At 40.1% G+C, this 16,820-nt stretch overlaps 2 protein-coding genes across 4 annotated transcripts; one reads left to right on the top strand and one right to left on the bottom strand.

Moving 5' to 3' along the window:
• Positions 1–64: 64 nt before the first annotated feature.
• Positions 65–8,289, bottom strand: LOC5508758 (3-oxoacyl-[acyl-carrier-protein] synthase, mitochondrial). The gene is made up of 14 exons (XM_032377569.2): positions 8,071–8,289; positions 6,770–6,859; positions 6,267–6,293; positions 5,525–5,589; positions 5,298–5,405; positions 5,032–5,103; positions 4,839–4,925; positions 4,606–4,757; positions 4,369–4,483; positions 4,103–4,169; positions 3,708–3,845; positions 3,445–3,528; positions 3,169–3,239; positions 65–295 (listed from the first exon to the last, which is right to left on the bottom strand). The coding sequence occupies exons 1-14, from the start codon at positions 8,195–8,197 to the stop codon at positions 104–106; spliced, it is 1,395 nt and encodes a 464-aa protein (XP_032233460.2). The 5' UTR covers positions 8,198–8,289; the 3' UTR covers positions 65–103.
• Positions 8,290–8,304: 15 nt separating this feature from the next.
• Positions 8,305–16,168, top strand: LOC5508759 (corepressor interacting with RBPJ 1). 3 transcript variants are annotated; one of them, XM_048723328.1, is made up of 11 exons: positions 8,305–8,491; positions 8,738–8,832; positions 9,018–9,094; positions 9,351–9,417; positions 10,071–10,122; positions 10,646–10,705; positions 13,571–13,625; positions 13,928–14,031; positions 14,578–14,666; positions 14,931–15,279; positions 15,322–16,168. In XM_048723328.1, the coding sequence occupies exons 1-11, from the start codon at positions 8,426–8,428 to the stop codon at positions 15,412–15,414; spliced, it is 1,107 nt and encodes a 368-aa protein (XP_048579285.1). In that variant the 5' UTR covers positions 8,305–8,425; the 3' UTR covers positions 15,415–16,168. The 3 variants fall into 3 exon arrangements, with proteins under 3 accessions (XP_048579285.1, XP_032233462.2, XP_048579286.1); XM_032377571.2 differs by having other exon boundaries at positions 14,931–16,168; XM_048723329.1 differs by lacking the exon at positions 15,322–16,168 and having other exon boundaries at positions 14,578–14,680; positions 14,931–15,097.
• The last annotated feature ends 652 nt before the right edge of the window (positions 16,169–16,820 follow it).

Here is a 16,820-nt window from a genome sequence, read left to right as displayed (position 1 = left end):
AAAGATAAAGAAAAGAGAACTTTGCACCGGTCCGAAGAAATAATTAACACAGCATAACAGATCATTATCAAAATCCACAATTTAATAGGTTTTCGGTAATTGTTCATTCCACATATTGGCCTATGCACAAACAAGCATTAGTGCCGCCAAAGCCGAAAGAGTTCGTCAGAGCAACAAGTCGTGTGGTACTTGGATCCGTAGTCAGTGGTTGAGCGTTGTTAGCAACATAGTTGAAGCGTTGGAAATCCTCTTCGGGATCAAAGTTTTGTAGATTCAGTGTTGGTGGACATAGGCCCTATGTACACAATAAACAAAAAAAAAAAGAGAATGATATTGACAATTTATATGAATGTGTGATTTCAGAAAGGATCCTTACTTCCTCCTGAAAAATACATTTTCAAAATACAGCAAACCCCACATATTGAAACTTTGTTTGATACGCCAATTTTCAGTAATTTTTACTCGGTAAACTCGAACTCTGGATACCCAGCTTAGCTAGCTGATTAGTGAAGACCCTCAGATTGCGTGTTTTTCAAAATACGCTCTCCTAGCCAATCAGAATCGATAAATAAAATCTCAAATATAAAACCTCATCCAACAATTTTTGAAAAAGGTCCAGCTATAAGATTGTTATTTGCACGATCTTTGAGGCCGGTTCCTAGAAAGTAGGTTAGCGCTAACCCAGGGATAAATAGGGCTATCTTGACATTTGATTATATAAAAAGGGCATTTATTCCTGAGTTAGCTTTGGAACCTAAAGTATGGACAATTCTAACCAATTGCATGGTTTAGAGGTCCTCCGGCAATCGCCGTGAAGAGTAGAATATTAAACGATTCTTGTGGATAAATTCCGTACAAGCAAAATTTTAACCACACCAACAGCAGTTTTTTCTCCGAAAAAAAAGCAAACATTGGATAACCTAGTCACGTGCGTGACACTAGCGAGACAGAATCATTTCAATGTAAGTTTCTGTCTGTCTCAGCAAACTTGATGCAGAGCTATCTTAATCCGGATCCGGGAAGAAAAATCTCATGCACGACAAGCCCGTAGACAGGATTTTAAGCGGGGTAGGGGAGGGTGGGGAGGTTTATTAAGCCATTTAGCAGAACTTTTTCTCTTAGGTAGCTCATCCAAGCACGAAGTGGTACTCTATCTTCCTTCATTAGAGTAGCCTGCATAGCAAGCGTTTTTATAGAGTTTCAACGGAAATAAAGAACAAAACCCTCCCACTTCTATTTTTTGCGCTCGTCCATTCTTAGCTAAACGCTTGCTACGCAGGCTATTATAGACACAGACATAAACATGTTTTATTTGGAAAACGAGTGCATTATTACTGTACATTGTTTTGAAATACAAATAATATAATAGTAAAGAAGAGAGAGGAAAAAAAGATGATGTCACCGTACTGGTTCAATTTAAACGCTTTTCGTTTTTGTATTTGTATGTGGGATCTCAGTTCCGCTCGAGCGACTTTGTCACATGTGAAACAAACAAGGCAGCTGGTGTGGGCTTCGTTTGAAGCGCTTTCAGATGCTCAACTTTTGATTCTAATTTCTCATAAACGCAGGTTCGACATGCAACTACATTAAGCAAGTACTTTTGGTTAGGCCCATTTTAGCCATAGCGCCGGGTAAAAGTTTAGAATATGCGCGGCTTGCGCTCAAATGTTGAAAAAGAATAAATTCTTCTGTTTTCAAATTATCTTTAAAAATACTCTCTAATTGACTATCTGGAATTTATTGTTGTTCAAAACTGGTCCTCTTGCCCCTCTCACACAAGTTGCCTTAGGGTGCGTAAATTCGGGAATCTTTGTAGCATTTATTTTTCTAAGATTGTAAGGACATTTTTGGCGTAAAATAAAGATTCGTCAATCGTTAAGTTTGACAGGTTAGTCTTAAGCCAACAATTCGTGTGCTTCAAGCTGGGGTATCGGTAGGTCGGTAGGTGTTACTCTGAATTTAGAAAAAATAATAATAACGCAGATTTCGAGATTTTTAATAAACTACGAAAATCGCCCTGAAAATGAGTCTTCTATAAGGGGGGGGGGGGGGGGGGGGGGCGTTGTATGAAATAAAAGCATCACAAAATGGAAATCGCTTGAACACTCCTTCGTTTATTGATACTTCGCATCTTGTTCAAGCAAAATCCTGGAAGAGTCTCTCACTAGTGAACCGATACTCGTCGGTCATTGATGGAGGGCCTTGAAAGTATGAGAATCGCATACTTGCCAACCTTGAAAGCTCAAAACCCGGGAGATTGTGCTTCAAATGCAAGAACTATGTAAGAAATTCTCGCTGAATTTTTCCCGGGAGATTACAGTAAATGTTGAGGAAGTTTCGACTTTTTTGCCGAGGGATGAAGGCTAAAAACCGGGAGTCTCCCGCGAAAACCGGTAGAGTTGCCAGGTATTCGGAATGCATTAGAACTGCCTCTCTAAACTTTTGGTTCCAGCGCTGTAAAACGCAGATAAAAGAAACGACATAAAATCACATACATGGGAAAAAAAAAAAAAACATGGGAAAATTATTACTCGATTCTGATTGACTGAGAGCATTGCAGTTTACAGGTAATTCAATGCAGAAAACAGGTAATTCCTGCATTCTAGAACGCAAACTAAATAAAATAATATTTTTCTACTATCTGAGACTTGAGACTCTACATGTTCTTGGTACGTTCTTGGACGTTCTTATAAAAAAGGTTCTTATAATAGAAAATTCAGTGTGGACGCTGATTGGTTTACAAAGAATTGAACAATGGAAAACTTAAATAGCCAGACGTAAAACGCACTCTGAAATGGACTCTGTCTGGTATATTTCAACCGTTTTCCTCAAAACTACGAACATTTTTTTAGACACAAATGTGTCTGTTTCAATGAAATCTGAATCGTTTCTATGAAAAATGAACAATGGAAAACTCAAAAAGCCAGACGATTAACGCACTCTATCTGGCATATTTCCTCCAAATCACGAACATATTTTGGCACAGATAATGGGTCTGTTATTATAAACTTTTCCATGTACATTATAAAACTGTAATCATGCGATTTCTTGTTAAATTTGAGATGCAATTTGGGCTTTTAAAAAAACTTACTCGTGCAAATTATTCCCAAATTGTACTCGAACCATATGATTAACTTATACTAATCCCTAAAGTTGCGTTGTTGTTACCTTTTTTAGGGCTAAGATAGTAAATATGGCTTCCACGGCGCCAGCAGCCCCCAGCAAGTGCCCAACAGCTCCTGGATGGCAAACCAGAGCGTGACGAATGATTAAATACTCAACACGACAGAGACAACACTCTACTAATGGACATTGACAGCTCCACTCCCAGACATCACTCCCATAAATGGACACAGACAGCTCTACTAAGAGGCAACAATAATATAAGTCCATAGTTTTTCTCTATTTCTATTTTTTCTTGTTCTGTGTTACTTTTTCTCGTACCTTTTGTTGACGAAATTTTTAACTCATGTTGTCTGTTATCATTGGCAAACAACCGGACAATAGCTCTGTTTTCCACAGCATCACCTGACGACATGTAACAACATATATTTTTAAAAATGGTGCGGTTTTGGTATAGAGACATGCCCATTATTTGCACCTAGCGATGTTGATGTAGGAGACATACCTAGTAGTGTTGAGGTAGAAGACTTACCTAGTGATGCTGGTAAAAGACATACCTAGCATTGATCGGGTAGAAGACATACCTAGTGGGGTTGAGGTAGCATGTGCATTGATGTAATGTATGTCAGATGGGCTAAGTCCAGCATCTCTAAGGGCATTGCTCATAGCAAGGTAAGCACCACGACCGTCCTGACTAGGTGCTGTTATATGGTGAGCATCTCCTATGAAATGGAGTTGATAAGTAAGGGAGAGTTTACCTCAGATAAATCCCATGTTGGACTCCGTTTTCCCAAGAGAGTCCCGATTAGAGCTAATGATTGTCCTTCATACAATTGTTTCATGAAACGCTGTTTGTACAAACATTAGTTCTTAAGGAGCATGAATATTGTATTGCTACCGAATTCAGGAGTAATTGGATGAATAAACACTCTCAGATACGTAGAGAATCACTATATATTGTGCCCACTAACACTCCTACCTGAAAGCCCATAACCCAGCATCTCAGCGTAGATATGTGCACCTCGACTAACTGCGTGCTGATGCTCCTAGTAATAAAAGAAAAGAGATTAAAGGTTTAACATATCTTTGTGTATGTACTTGCTTGAATAAAACTACATAAATATTGTGTTCATGTTTTAAGAGTAGCAGAACCTGCAAGCCTATTTGCAGTACATGTTTTTCATTCAATGTGAGGTTCACTTCACATTCAATGTGAGGTTGCATATCCCACACAAACACACTAACCTCAAGAACAAGTATGCCTGCTCCTTCAGCAATGACAAAACCAGAGCGATCCCTGTCAAATGGACGGGAGGCCTCATGCGGGGAGTCATTGTACTTGGTGGTCAGTGCTCGGGCCCTGAACAATTACATTCCATAATTCTCATATGTGCATAAGCAGACCAACAAAGCACATTTTGTCTGGCCAAAATTGATATAAGTTCTTCTCTCCATCCTCTCTCATTGGAGCAGTGAACTCACTTGCAAAGGCTTGCCATACACAGTGGGGTGATAGCAGATTCTGTTCCTCCAGCAAGCATGACATTGGCATCACCATGAGCAATCATACGATATGCATCTCCAATAGCATGGGCTCCTGCCGCACAAGCCGTGGCTACAGCATGGTTTGGTCCCTAAAAGCATAGTATACAGTAGCATTTTATTAATCTTTCACTACTCTGGACTCTTGTCTCTCGGTCTCCTAGAAAACTTACTTGCAAATTGAAATACATGCTAACTATCCCAGAAGACATGCTCAGAAGACTTCTAGTCACAAAAAACGGGCCAACTTTCTTGTAACCCTAGTCAACAAAATGGGAAACAAGAATTTGAGTAACAGAAAATCAGGCAAAACTTAAAAAATACACTAAAGGAACTTATTCAACAATAATACAGAACAACTTTAACCTGATTTTTCAGTATTGCCCCCATTTCAGGAAGACCCTTAGTGTCTCCTATTCCAGTACCAATTGACACACCCTGCAACAGACGAGTGGTACGTAGTGTTGATAATATAATACAGTACCTCAGCTAGTGAGTTATAATACAATACACTATAATACAATACACTATAATACAATACACACTGCACATGTGAATGGGGAATGGAATAAGCAAAAAAATATGTACATTTATATTCAGTGTTGATTTACCTTATATCAGACTAAACTTACTGTTTTCTCTTTTTCCTCCTGTGTTGCTGGAGTCCACCCACAACTATCAAAAGCCTCTTGTGCAGCTGCAACTGCGAAGTATGCTTCATCAGATGTACTCCTCTTGTCCTAAGGAATAAAAGATTGTTCTTAAAATTGTTCTTAACATTCGCAAAACATGTTTTATAGGGTCATCTGAGAAATATAAATGCAGTGTCTGAAAGTCAAACACCAAACAATTACAATACCACAGATTTGTGCCAGCTAGTTTGATCAAATTCTCCTTCTCCAGTTCCTGCTGGTACAAATCCAGCTAGGAAAGAAAACAAAATGACAAAAAATTATAGTTTAAAACGATAGTCTAGTTTTTAATTCCACATGCCCACTGAATAGATGGACTATAAACACCTTATACAGTATAACAGTTGGTCTGAGGTAAATTTCATGTGCAAACCAGCAAAAATTCCCTGGAGCTTATGTAAAACAATGCAAAGATTTGTGGATATTTTTGTGACCTGCTGGTGTTTATGAACCTTTCCAATAAAGCTTGCACTGTTTATGTCTTCAGTGCAGCACACTGTACCTTTCAACACCAGAAAATCTCAAGGCTTGAGAATGGGGGGTATATTTATTTTGGGGGGAGAGGTGGGAATACCCTTACAAGGGGCTCAAAAGCTAAAGCAGCTAAATGGCTTTTATGCTATTATTAAGTCAATCAGCACCCAGCAAACATTTGCCAGTCAGACAGCTCTCGTGCACAATGGCGCTACACAAGAAATTATTATTTTTAACTGATAGAAAATAGGCAAAATGTTGTTTTTCAATAGAAGGATTTTTCTAAAAAAAAAAGCGAGAAATTTGTTGCTCCACATGGGAGTGTGGGAGAAGGGGTCCAAAATCTTGAGACTGCTAATGCGGGAGAGTTGACAGGTATGGTGCAGAATGCATGATGGAATAAAAAAAAAGTAGTTTGTAAATAAGCTTTTTTACCTATTCTTGAAGGGATTCCATTGTAATCTATAATAAAAAAAATCAAACATTATGATGTTAATCTTCTATTTCCAAGGACTAGTATTAGACAGATCATCAAGAATATCTGGATAAAAAACATGGATACATAAAAGGATGTGTTTACAGGCCTGTACCTTGGACTTTTCTTGGGGGGTGTGGAATCTGAAAAAGTGGACCTAATTTTTCTGGGGGGAGGGGGGAGGGAATGGGTTCTCTGATAAAAATCTGACCATCCCTGAAAGAACAAAAAGGGAATTTTTTTTTTGCCTTTACAGTATCTCCACGGGACGTTTATTGTCGGATTTGGCTACGTAACAGAGTGATCTAGCTTATGCTTTATAGTTTTGTCTACCAATAGCATGTCCATTGGGAACCGAAAGTGGACCTTCGCCCATTGTTCGCACCCCCCGTACCCCCCCTTGGTAAGGGCCTAGTTTAATGACTTGCATGCCATGCCATATTTTCCATGTTTTGTTGACTACCTTTATCAGAAATGCAAGCAAGTCCACATGCCCCATTTATCAGCCTCCGCCAAACATACTCTGTGCCAGACCCAAGAGGTGTAACAAGACCTGAAACAATTAATGAGTGTTCATAAACTAATTAAATACACTAATTAAATCCATGATGAACCAGCCACAAGTTGGAGGATTGCAGTAAAAACAAACACACATGGCCTTCCTATAACATCATTTCATGTTAACCTGTTCAGGGCAGATATTTTAGTACAGTGGAGAAACATACAAAATATGAAATTGGCCAAAAATGGGGAGGGGGGAGGGTAATTAACCCTAAATCCGTCCCCTAGGGTAGGATCGCAGCACAAGCAAAAAACTAACCACTCCAGTTAACAATCATCTCTATTTAGGATCAAACTACAAAACACCAAGCAAGTTGGTGCTTCCCTGGACAATCGCTTTTGAGACTGAGGTAACCAATCGATGAAAGCAATGATCAATTTTTGAAATCTATAAATCTATATCTATAAATTTCACAGTTAATGGGTATCTAATGAGGGAAGACCCATGTAAATTTTAGGCTGTGTGGAAGACTTTTCGCAAACGCCTCGAGGTAGAAGCTAAGATTATGTAACAAAAACTGACAAGAGAGTGTGTGGCAAAACGAGGCACATTTTAACCAAATTAGAGAGAATTTCATGGTTTACTGTATCTTCAGAATTTGGCCTAACAAATTCTGTTTCTACTGCTTCTGAAGTTCTCTGCAGCACACACCTCATTCATTGAGTTATCAAATGTTATCTATTAATTATAGACTGGAAAATGAATGTTCGATTTTATTAAGCTTAAGTAAATAATTGGTCACCCTTTGGTTGGCCTTTTACATAATTCAGAACCGCATCCAAACTAATTTGCATTTTCATTGTGTCTACTAGCTCGTTAAGGTAAAGTCCCATTGGGCCCTGAAGTTCTCTGATAGGAAATATAGAAATTTATTGGTTGAAACAACCTATGAAACGTTATGTAAAGTTATATGGTACCAATAAAACATCATCATCATCATCATAAAAATATGACCACCCGTTAAAAAACAACAAAAAATGATACTTTTATGCCTTTGCAGTATCTCCACGGGACTTTTATATTCGGATTTGACTACATACCAGAGTAATATAGCTCATCCTTTATAGTTTTGTCTACAAATAGCACGTCTATTGAGAACCGAAAGGGGACCTTCGGCTGTTCGCACCCCCCCCTCCCTTCCCCCCCCCCCCCCCCCCCCCCCGGGTACGGGCCTGACTTACTCTATACTTCCCTGCTCTTACCTACACCTGTAACAACCACTCGGCGGCGACACGGTGAATCGCGCGTGGAAACACGGCGACAAATAAATACAGTGAGATTCCATGTATTGCTTGGTAATCTACTGCATTGCTTTATAGCTAGAGCCATGAAAAAAAGAGAGAAAGAAGATGAAGGTTTTCAGCATTTCTTACACAAGCCCAAAACAATATGGCGGTTCGAAATTACGCGCCTCCACAGGTAGCCCAAGTCGTCTAGAGAAGAGAATGCCAGGTTACATAGCGAGTACTGTTTTGGACTTGTGTTTTGGGGTTGTGTTGCGTTGTGGCAGAGTTTGGACAGGGTAAAACGCAATAAAAAACCTACAGGACATCTAAAATGGCGTTCGCAAAGTTTATGAACAAGAAGGATTTTCATCCTGGTTCTAAATGGAACATAAAAAAGGTAAGACGTGAAAGAACTTTGTAAATTATAAGATTAGTGTCATAAAGAAAATTTCTTTGAACTAAGATAGTTCCTTAGCATAGATTTTCTACCCCAAAGATCATTGCCATAATATAGAGCCATTTTGTTAAAGTTAAAACCTGATACATAAATGGAGACCGTAATTATAGATGTCTGCTTAAATGAGAGGTTTTTTAGACAGAGTTCTGTGGCAGCAATTTTGAGTGTGAATGTTTTTTTCTGCAGGTTTGGATGGCAGAGCAAAAAGCTCTCTCTGAGAAAACTAAAGAGCAGGATATGGCCTATCAGTACAAAAAGGAACAGGAGAGATATCAAAACAGGTACGATTTGTCTATCGGAGCAGTCAATGAACATCATTAAATATTGTTGGTAAAGAATTTAGAAAAAAAGTCATTTGAAAAGAATTCATTGTATAGGAAATTATTTAGTGATTTCCAGTAACTTCATTTGTTGTAAAATTTAAACAGTGCACTGACTTATTACATTATTTTGAATATTTTCTTAGAACAATGATTACCAAGGATGAGAAGTTAAAAGCTGGTCTTGGCTTTATGTATGAGGCCCCACCAGGCTACGAGAAAGGTAACAACGAATAATTAGAGCAAACAAATAATTACAATTATAATGGCAGTAATCTTTGGGGAAGAAAATCTGTGCTAATGAACTATCAAAGCTCTTTTGGAAACATCAGTGAAATACTCTGTTTCACAGGGGCGGAAAATATACCATTTCAATCTTATATTGATTTATTTTAATCATCATTACAGAGATTTAGGCAAATAGCCAAATCAAGCGAGGAGTTGGTTTATTGATGTTTCGGGGGTTGATTTTATTCCAGATAAACTGCCAAAGGAGAAAGAAGAGGAACCAAGATTTGAATGGCAGAAGGGAGCTCCAAGAGAAGCGTGAGGGACACAAATGATAATCGATATTAAATTAGTTACTGTATGGAGTTTTACTTACTGTAATAAGTGTACTCAAGAATCCAGCTGCTGGTGGCTAGTCCCTGATGGCTGCCACAATGTTTACCCCTAAAATGTACTATGTCATCCTAATCTAAGCAAATGTATAAAACACAGCAAGAAATTGATAAGAGAAGAAGTTGTTGTTGTGACGATTGTACAGTATATGTACAGTATATGTACAGTATATGTACAGTATATGTACAGTATATGTACAGTATATGTACAGTATATGTACAGTATATGTACAGTATATGTACAGTATATGTTTAATTGCCAAAAAACATACACAGAGTTCAAGATCTTTGTCATCACAACAATTTGAATTATTTGAATCTCTATAATTTTATGTCTGGAGATTTCTCTCAACGTGTATAATACAGATGATCCTAAAAATGAAGTCCACCTAAAAAGCATGTTTCTAATATTAGAAAGGGTGTGTTACATATTGTTATGATGGAATGCTGACTACGATAGAATATACAAGAAATGGGTATACTGACTTTTCTAATGGAAATGTCTTTTAAGGTGGACAACCTTTATCTCATCTGAAAACTAAAATGATTAATCACATAATGTTTACCTGGTACTTACAGGTATGCGAAGGACCTTAACCTAGCTATAAGAGACCAGCCTTTTGGAATTCCTGTAAGTGAAGCACTTTTGTGCCTACTTCTATTACAATGCTTAAAAAAGTTGTTCACCATTGTTAATTGTCTTTATTGTGCTTTTTTGGTGAAACCAGTATCCATCGTGATTACATACTTAATACTATAACCTCAATACATGTATTGGTGCAGGCCCGTACCCAGGGTCTCCCGTGGAGATACTGCAATGGCATAAAAATCCCATTTTTTTTGGGGTGGCCTGATTTTTATCAGAAAACTCCCCCTCCCCCTCCTTCCCCCCGGAGAAAAATCCTGGGTATGGCTTGTAAGTGCCTTTTTAGGTGTTGCCCTCTTCCCTATAAGAAAATGACCAGTAGGTACTTTCCCTTCCCCTCTAGTATTTTTAATGTCTATTATGTCCCTTCCCCTCTAGTATTTTTAATGTGTATTATACCTCTCCTAAAATATTGAGGTCTGCTTTGGCTAGGCCTTGTGTTTAGAGCTGTATGTTCATAGTTTTTTTTTTATCTTTTTAAATATCTTTGCTTTATCTTTGTTTGAAGGTCCGTAATGTCAAGTGTATACGTTGTGGGAAATGGGGACATGTCAACACTGATAGAGAGGTACAGTATACCACTGATCCACCAAAACTGTACTGAGGTACAGTATACCACTGATCCACCAAAACTGTACTGAGGTACAGTATACCACTGATCCACCAAAACTGTACTGAGGTACAATATATCACTGATCCACCAAAACTGTACTGAGGTACAGTATATCACTGATCCACCAAAACTGTACTGAGGTACAGTATATCACTGATCCACCAAAACTGTACTGAGGTACAGTATACCACTGATCCACCAAAACTGTACTGAGGTACAGTATATCACTGATCCACCAAAACTGTACTTAGGTACAGTATACCACTGATCCACCAAAACTGTACTGAGGTACAGTATACCACTGATCCACCAAAACTGTACTGAGGTACAGTATACCACTGATCCACCAAAACTGTACTGAGGTACAGTATACCACTGATCCACCAAAACTGTACTGAGGTACAGTATACCACTGATCCACCAAAACTGTACTGAGGTACAGTATACCACTGATCCACCAAAACTGTATTGAGGAACAGTACACCACTGATCCATAAAAACTGTACTGAGGTACAGTATACCACTGATCCACCAAAACTGTACTGATCCACCAAAACTGTACTGAGGAACAGTATATCACTGATCCACCAAAACTGTACTGAGGAACAGTATACCACTGATCCACCAAAACTGTACTGAGGAACAGTATACCACTGATCCACCAAAACTGTACTGATCCACCAAAACTGTACTGAGGTACAGTATATCACTGATCCACCAAAACTGTACTGAGGTACAGTTTACCACTGATCCACCAAAACTGTACTGAGGTACAGTATACCACTGATCCACCAAAACTGTACTGAGGTACAGTATATCACTGATCCACCAAAACTGTACTGAGGTACAGTATATCACTGATCCACCAAAACTGTACTGAGGTACAGTACACCACTGATCCACCAAAACTGTACTGAGGTACAGTATACTACTGATCCACCAAAACTGTACTGAGGTACAGTATACCACTGATCCACCAAAACTGTACTGAGGTACAGTATACCACTGATCCACCTAAACTGTACTGAGGTACAGTATACCACTGATCCACCAAAACTGTACTGAGGTACAGTATACCACTGATCCACCAAAACTGTACTTAGGTACAGTATACCACTGATCCACTAAAACTGTACTGAGGTACAGTATACCACTGATCCACCAAAACTGTACTGAGGTACAGTATACCACTGATCCACCAAAACTGTACTGAGGTACAGTATATCACTGATCCACCAAAACTGTACTGAGGTACAGTATATCACTGATCCACCAAAACTGTACTGAGGTACAGTATATCACTGATCCACCAAAACTGTACTGAGGTACAGTATACCACTGATCCACCAAAACTGTACTGAGGTACAGTATACCACTGATCCACCAAAACTGTACTGAGGTACAGTATATCACTGATCCACCAAAACTGTACTGAGGTACAGTATATCACTGATCCACCAAAACTGTACTGAGGTACAGTATATCACTGATCCACCAAAACTGTACTGAGGTACAGTATATCACTGATCCACCAAAACTGTACTGAGGTACAGTATACCACTGATCCACCAAAACTGTACTGAGGTACAGTATATCACTGATCCACCAAAACTGTACTGAGGTACAGTATACCACTGATCCACCAAAACTGTACTGAGGTACAGTATATCACTGATCCACCAAAACTGTACTGAGGTACAGTATATCACTGATCCACCAAAACTGTACTGAGGTACAGTATACCACTGATCCACCAAAACTGTACTGAGGTACAGTATACCACTGATCCACCAAAACTGTACTGAGGTACAGTATACCACTGATTCACCAAAACTGTACTGAGGTGCAGTATACCACTGATCCACCAAAACTGTACTGAGGTACAGTATACCACTGATCCACCAAAACTGTACTGAGGTACAGTATACCACTGATCCACCAAAACTGTACTGAGGTACAGTATACCACTGATCCACCAAAACTGTAGTGCCATCTTGGGTTTACTTTTATGTGGTCAAGCTGACAAAACATAAACATCTTGAGAATGTGCACTGCATAGAGCAGCATTGAAAGCCACAAATTCATATTTATATGGCACCTAAACAGTATCAACCATGTTCCAGGTGCTTCACATTTACTCTAGGTCCATCCTGGAACTAAGAGACAAACATTAAGTTCACAAATTCAGGACTGATCAACAAAAAAATACTCTTAGGAATTGAACCCGTTTCAGTAGAGGTGAGAGGCCCTATAAGCTTTTGCGCTAAATAACAGGGCAACCTGTGATTTTACAGAAAGCTGCCTTAATATTTTGTTTCCTGTTGAGGTAAAATAACTTGTTTGTTTGATGTAAAATACAGTACACACCAGCAAACCTAGAAGGACCTAGAATTTTCAAGGCTAAAAAGGTTGTTATACTGTAAATTGGGGTACCCACTAAGGCTGTTAAGGTTTGTAATTGGTTCTTATTTTTTCATAGCCTAACAAACAGTCACTTCAACAATTTAACAATCACTGCTGAACACAACATATAAGCCCATGTTGTATTTAACTACCATATGCAATGCAAGGAATATTTATGAAACATTTTTTACTCGTTATGAGAATTCTGTAAATCAGAATTTGTCAGGAAGCAGGATAGAAATTTTATTCAAAAAAGCCGTTGGGACCACATGTACACCACAGTTTCTCTGAACCCAATACCATAGTAGCTTTTGAATGAATTTTCTGCAATAGAAGGCTATCACATGTATTTGAGATTGCAGTTGGCCATGAACCTCAAAGAAAAGCTGAAAACTTTCGTCTCATTTCATTTTTTAGTGTCCAATGCTGAACAAGGTGTCTGTAGCAAACTATGACCCAACAACATTTGCAGGTAGGTGGATGTCTAAAAAGCATTTACCAATTTGCCGTTTACCATCTAATTATCTGAACAGCATTAACCACTCTAAATGACATTAACCTATCTTAAACAACATTTACCCATCTATTACTCATCTAAACGGCCTTTACCCATCTAAAGGGCATCTAATTATCTGAACAGCATTTACCCATCTAAATGGCATTTTTCCATCTAATATCTTATTGTTATCACACCCCTCTAATGTCTTGTTGTTATTTTGTTATGTATCTTATTGTTATTACTCCCCTCTAATGTCTTATCATGGGTATTTGTAGATGTGGCGGATCCGGCTCAACTGATGGAAGATATGCGAAGCGATGGACTGGCCCTAAAGCAGTCTGTTCTTGGCCGAACATTCAACCCAAAGGACCCTAACCAAGTAGGCTATGCTTCGCAGAAATCATCCCAGGGTCGTAGCTAGAAGAACATTTTGTTCTATTTTTATTAAATCTTTCATTGCATTGTTTTTTTGGGGGGTTTTCGATCCTGGAATAGTGTCTCGGGAAGATATGGAGCACCAAAAAGCCCCTGTAAAATCCCCGTTCCGGAGGCTTTCGCCTTTTTGTTCTTCTGTTAGTAAACTGCAGGGGTGGATCCAGGACTTCCCGAAGGGGGAGGGGTGGGGGTGCACCGAACAAAAAAGGGGGGCACCAACATACAAAACATATGGCTGAAGGTAAATTAAGTGGGGGAAGAGGGGGTGGGGGCTAGTGGGGGAGGGGGGGTGGGGGCTAGTGGGGGGTGGGTGGGGGCAAGTGGGGGGTGGGTGGGGGCAAATGGGGGAAAGGGGGTGGGGGCAAGTGAGGGAAGGGGGGTGGGGGCTAGTGGGGGGGCTAGTGGGGGGGTGGATGGGGAGAGGGGGGATGGGGGTGGATCGGCCCCCTGGGTTCGCCGCTAAACTGACCGGTTATCTTTGTGTTGCCAGCAAATCCTCGCATCTGATAACGAGGAGGAGGACCCAGAGGCCGAGTTTCTAGCCTCCCTCACGGACAAACAGAAAAGAAAACTTCTCAGGCGAGTATTGTCTTGTACGTGTCAGTGTATCATTTGCCACATGTTGACTGCCTTTGTCACAGGGAGGTGCAAAACGATAGCGTGACACCCTTTTTTTACTTCTGTAATCTGATGTCTTTAATGTATAGTGGTCTGGATTGAATTTTAGCGGGGTTCAAATTGATTGTCAGATACGAAAGATCCAGTATTTTTCTAATGGTTCTGTTGTTCTCGTGCTTCTTTTGCCCTCTTGCGTGATGTCGCAGGTATTTTCACTGTTTTCAGGAAGCTCGATAAACTGGAAAAACAAGAACAAGACGGGGAGGAGACAAGGCTGCTAAAGAAGGAAAAGAAAAAGAAAAAACAACGGGAACGAGCTTCGGATTCGAGTGACGACGTCTCAGACGACGAGAGACAGCGTAAGAGAGACCACAAAAGGCGGAGAAAACACAGAAAAGAAAAAAAAGAACGGATTCCTGCGTCTAGCGATTCATGCCTTTCTGATGACGATATGCATAAGCATAAAACGGAATCCGGCCGCAAAGGAACGAAAGAACATTCTTCCCACGGAAAGTCTAAATTAGACCACTCTGAGGCGAAAAGACACAGGGAAGACTCGAGAGATCATAACAAGGCGGGCAAAAGACACAGGGAAGACTCGAGAGATCATAACAAGGCGGGCAGGAGGCAGTCAAAGAAAAGATATAAAAGGCACTCTGATAGTGAGAGTGGGGAGGGAAGTGGAGATGAGCGACGTCATCGCCACTGACGAGAGCTAAACCAATCAGAACCAGTCCCGCCAATGACGTCATCGCCACTGACGAGAGCTGGACCAATCAGAACCAGTCCCGCCAAGGACGTCATTGCTACTGACAAGAGCTGGACCAATCAGAACCAGTCCCGCCAATGACGTCATTGCTACTGACAAGAGCTGGACCAATCAGAACCAGTCCTGCCAATGACGTCATTGCTACTGACAAGAGCTGGACCAATCAGAATTTCTTGAATCACTGGATTGTATTTTTTCGACGTTTCGGCAATGCTGCCTTCATGTGCTGATACAACCAAGTGTATCAAGAAATTTTTATAGATATATAAGCATAAGACACTGCGCAATGTAATTACTGCGCAGGACCAAAAACACTACACGTTATTTTCCGATTCTCACTGGTACGCAATAGCAAACGCAAGAGAACGCAACTGCTTGATTTTCTTGCGCTTGTGTTTGACCGACTCACTTGTGTTGCTCTTGCTTCCAAGTGAGAACCAACCTTTACATAAACTGTATAATGACGTTAACGCCACTGACGTGAGCAAGGTAGCCAGACCCAGTCACTTCAACGATGCCATCGCCAAAAACGCAAGCTAGACCAACCAGAACTCTCACGACTATAAACTCTGTTGCAACACAAACAACTACGAATTCACGTGAAAATCATGACTACGGCATTTCACAGAAAAAGGACATCTCGAAAATAGTTATTACTTTAGGTGTTTTCTTAAAAATAAAATAAGTCACCTTTTCCTGTGTTCTTCTACACGGTTTTGTTCACATGCGATGTAGGGTGTCCCTAGGGGGGGGGGGGGGGGTTGTGGTGGGGGGGGGGGGGAGGGGTGAGGTTTCCCTACTTCTCCTTCGCCCATGTGAGCGCATCAAGACTAGGTGTAAAGACACCCAACACCCAACCTTTATTTGAAAGGGACCTTAGTATAGCGCAAATCAACATCGCGAGACCTGATCAACAGTTACTGATGTCAGTATAGACACGGACTGCTCCAGGCGTTTTAAATTCATGAGTGGCCAGCGTCCCCTGAAAAGCCTGACCTGACCTTGGATTTAAAACCGGGCCTATGATTTGACAAAGCGAAGTTCGCACCACTGAGGTGTCGTGCCCGTCTTTCTTAGCTAATCCTTGAGCTATCTGTATTTGCAACAGGATGGGGGGGGGGGGGGGGGGGGGGCGTCAAGGATCCAGAATTTTAGACAGTGACATAAATCAGATTTCCAGATATCCAGAATCGGATCCAGACTTTTATAAACATGATGGATTAGAGCGTCCTAACATCAATTTGATACTTTCTCGTTATTTTATATAAACAAAGAGACATGACTTTTACCTTATTTACTCAAAAAGGGGAGATATCAACCCAACCCATCCACATGTATTCGCCACT

Source organism: Nematostella vectensis, chromosome 2, assembly GCF_932526225.1.
Source record: "Nematostella vectensis chromosome 2, jaNemVect1.1, whole genome shotgun sequence".
Lineage (NCBI taxonomy): Eukaryota > Metazoa > Cnidaria > Anthozoa > Actiniaria > Edwardsiidae > Nematostella > Nematostella vectensis.
This window is presented reverse-complemented; position numbering and strand designations above follow the sequence as displayed.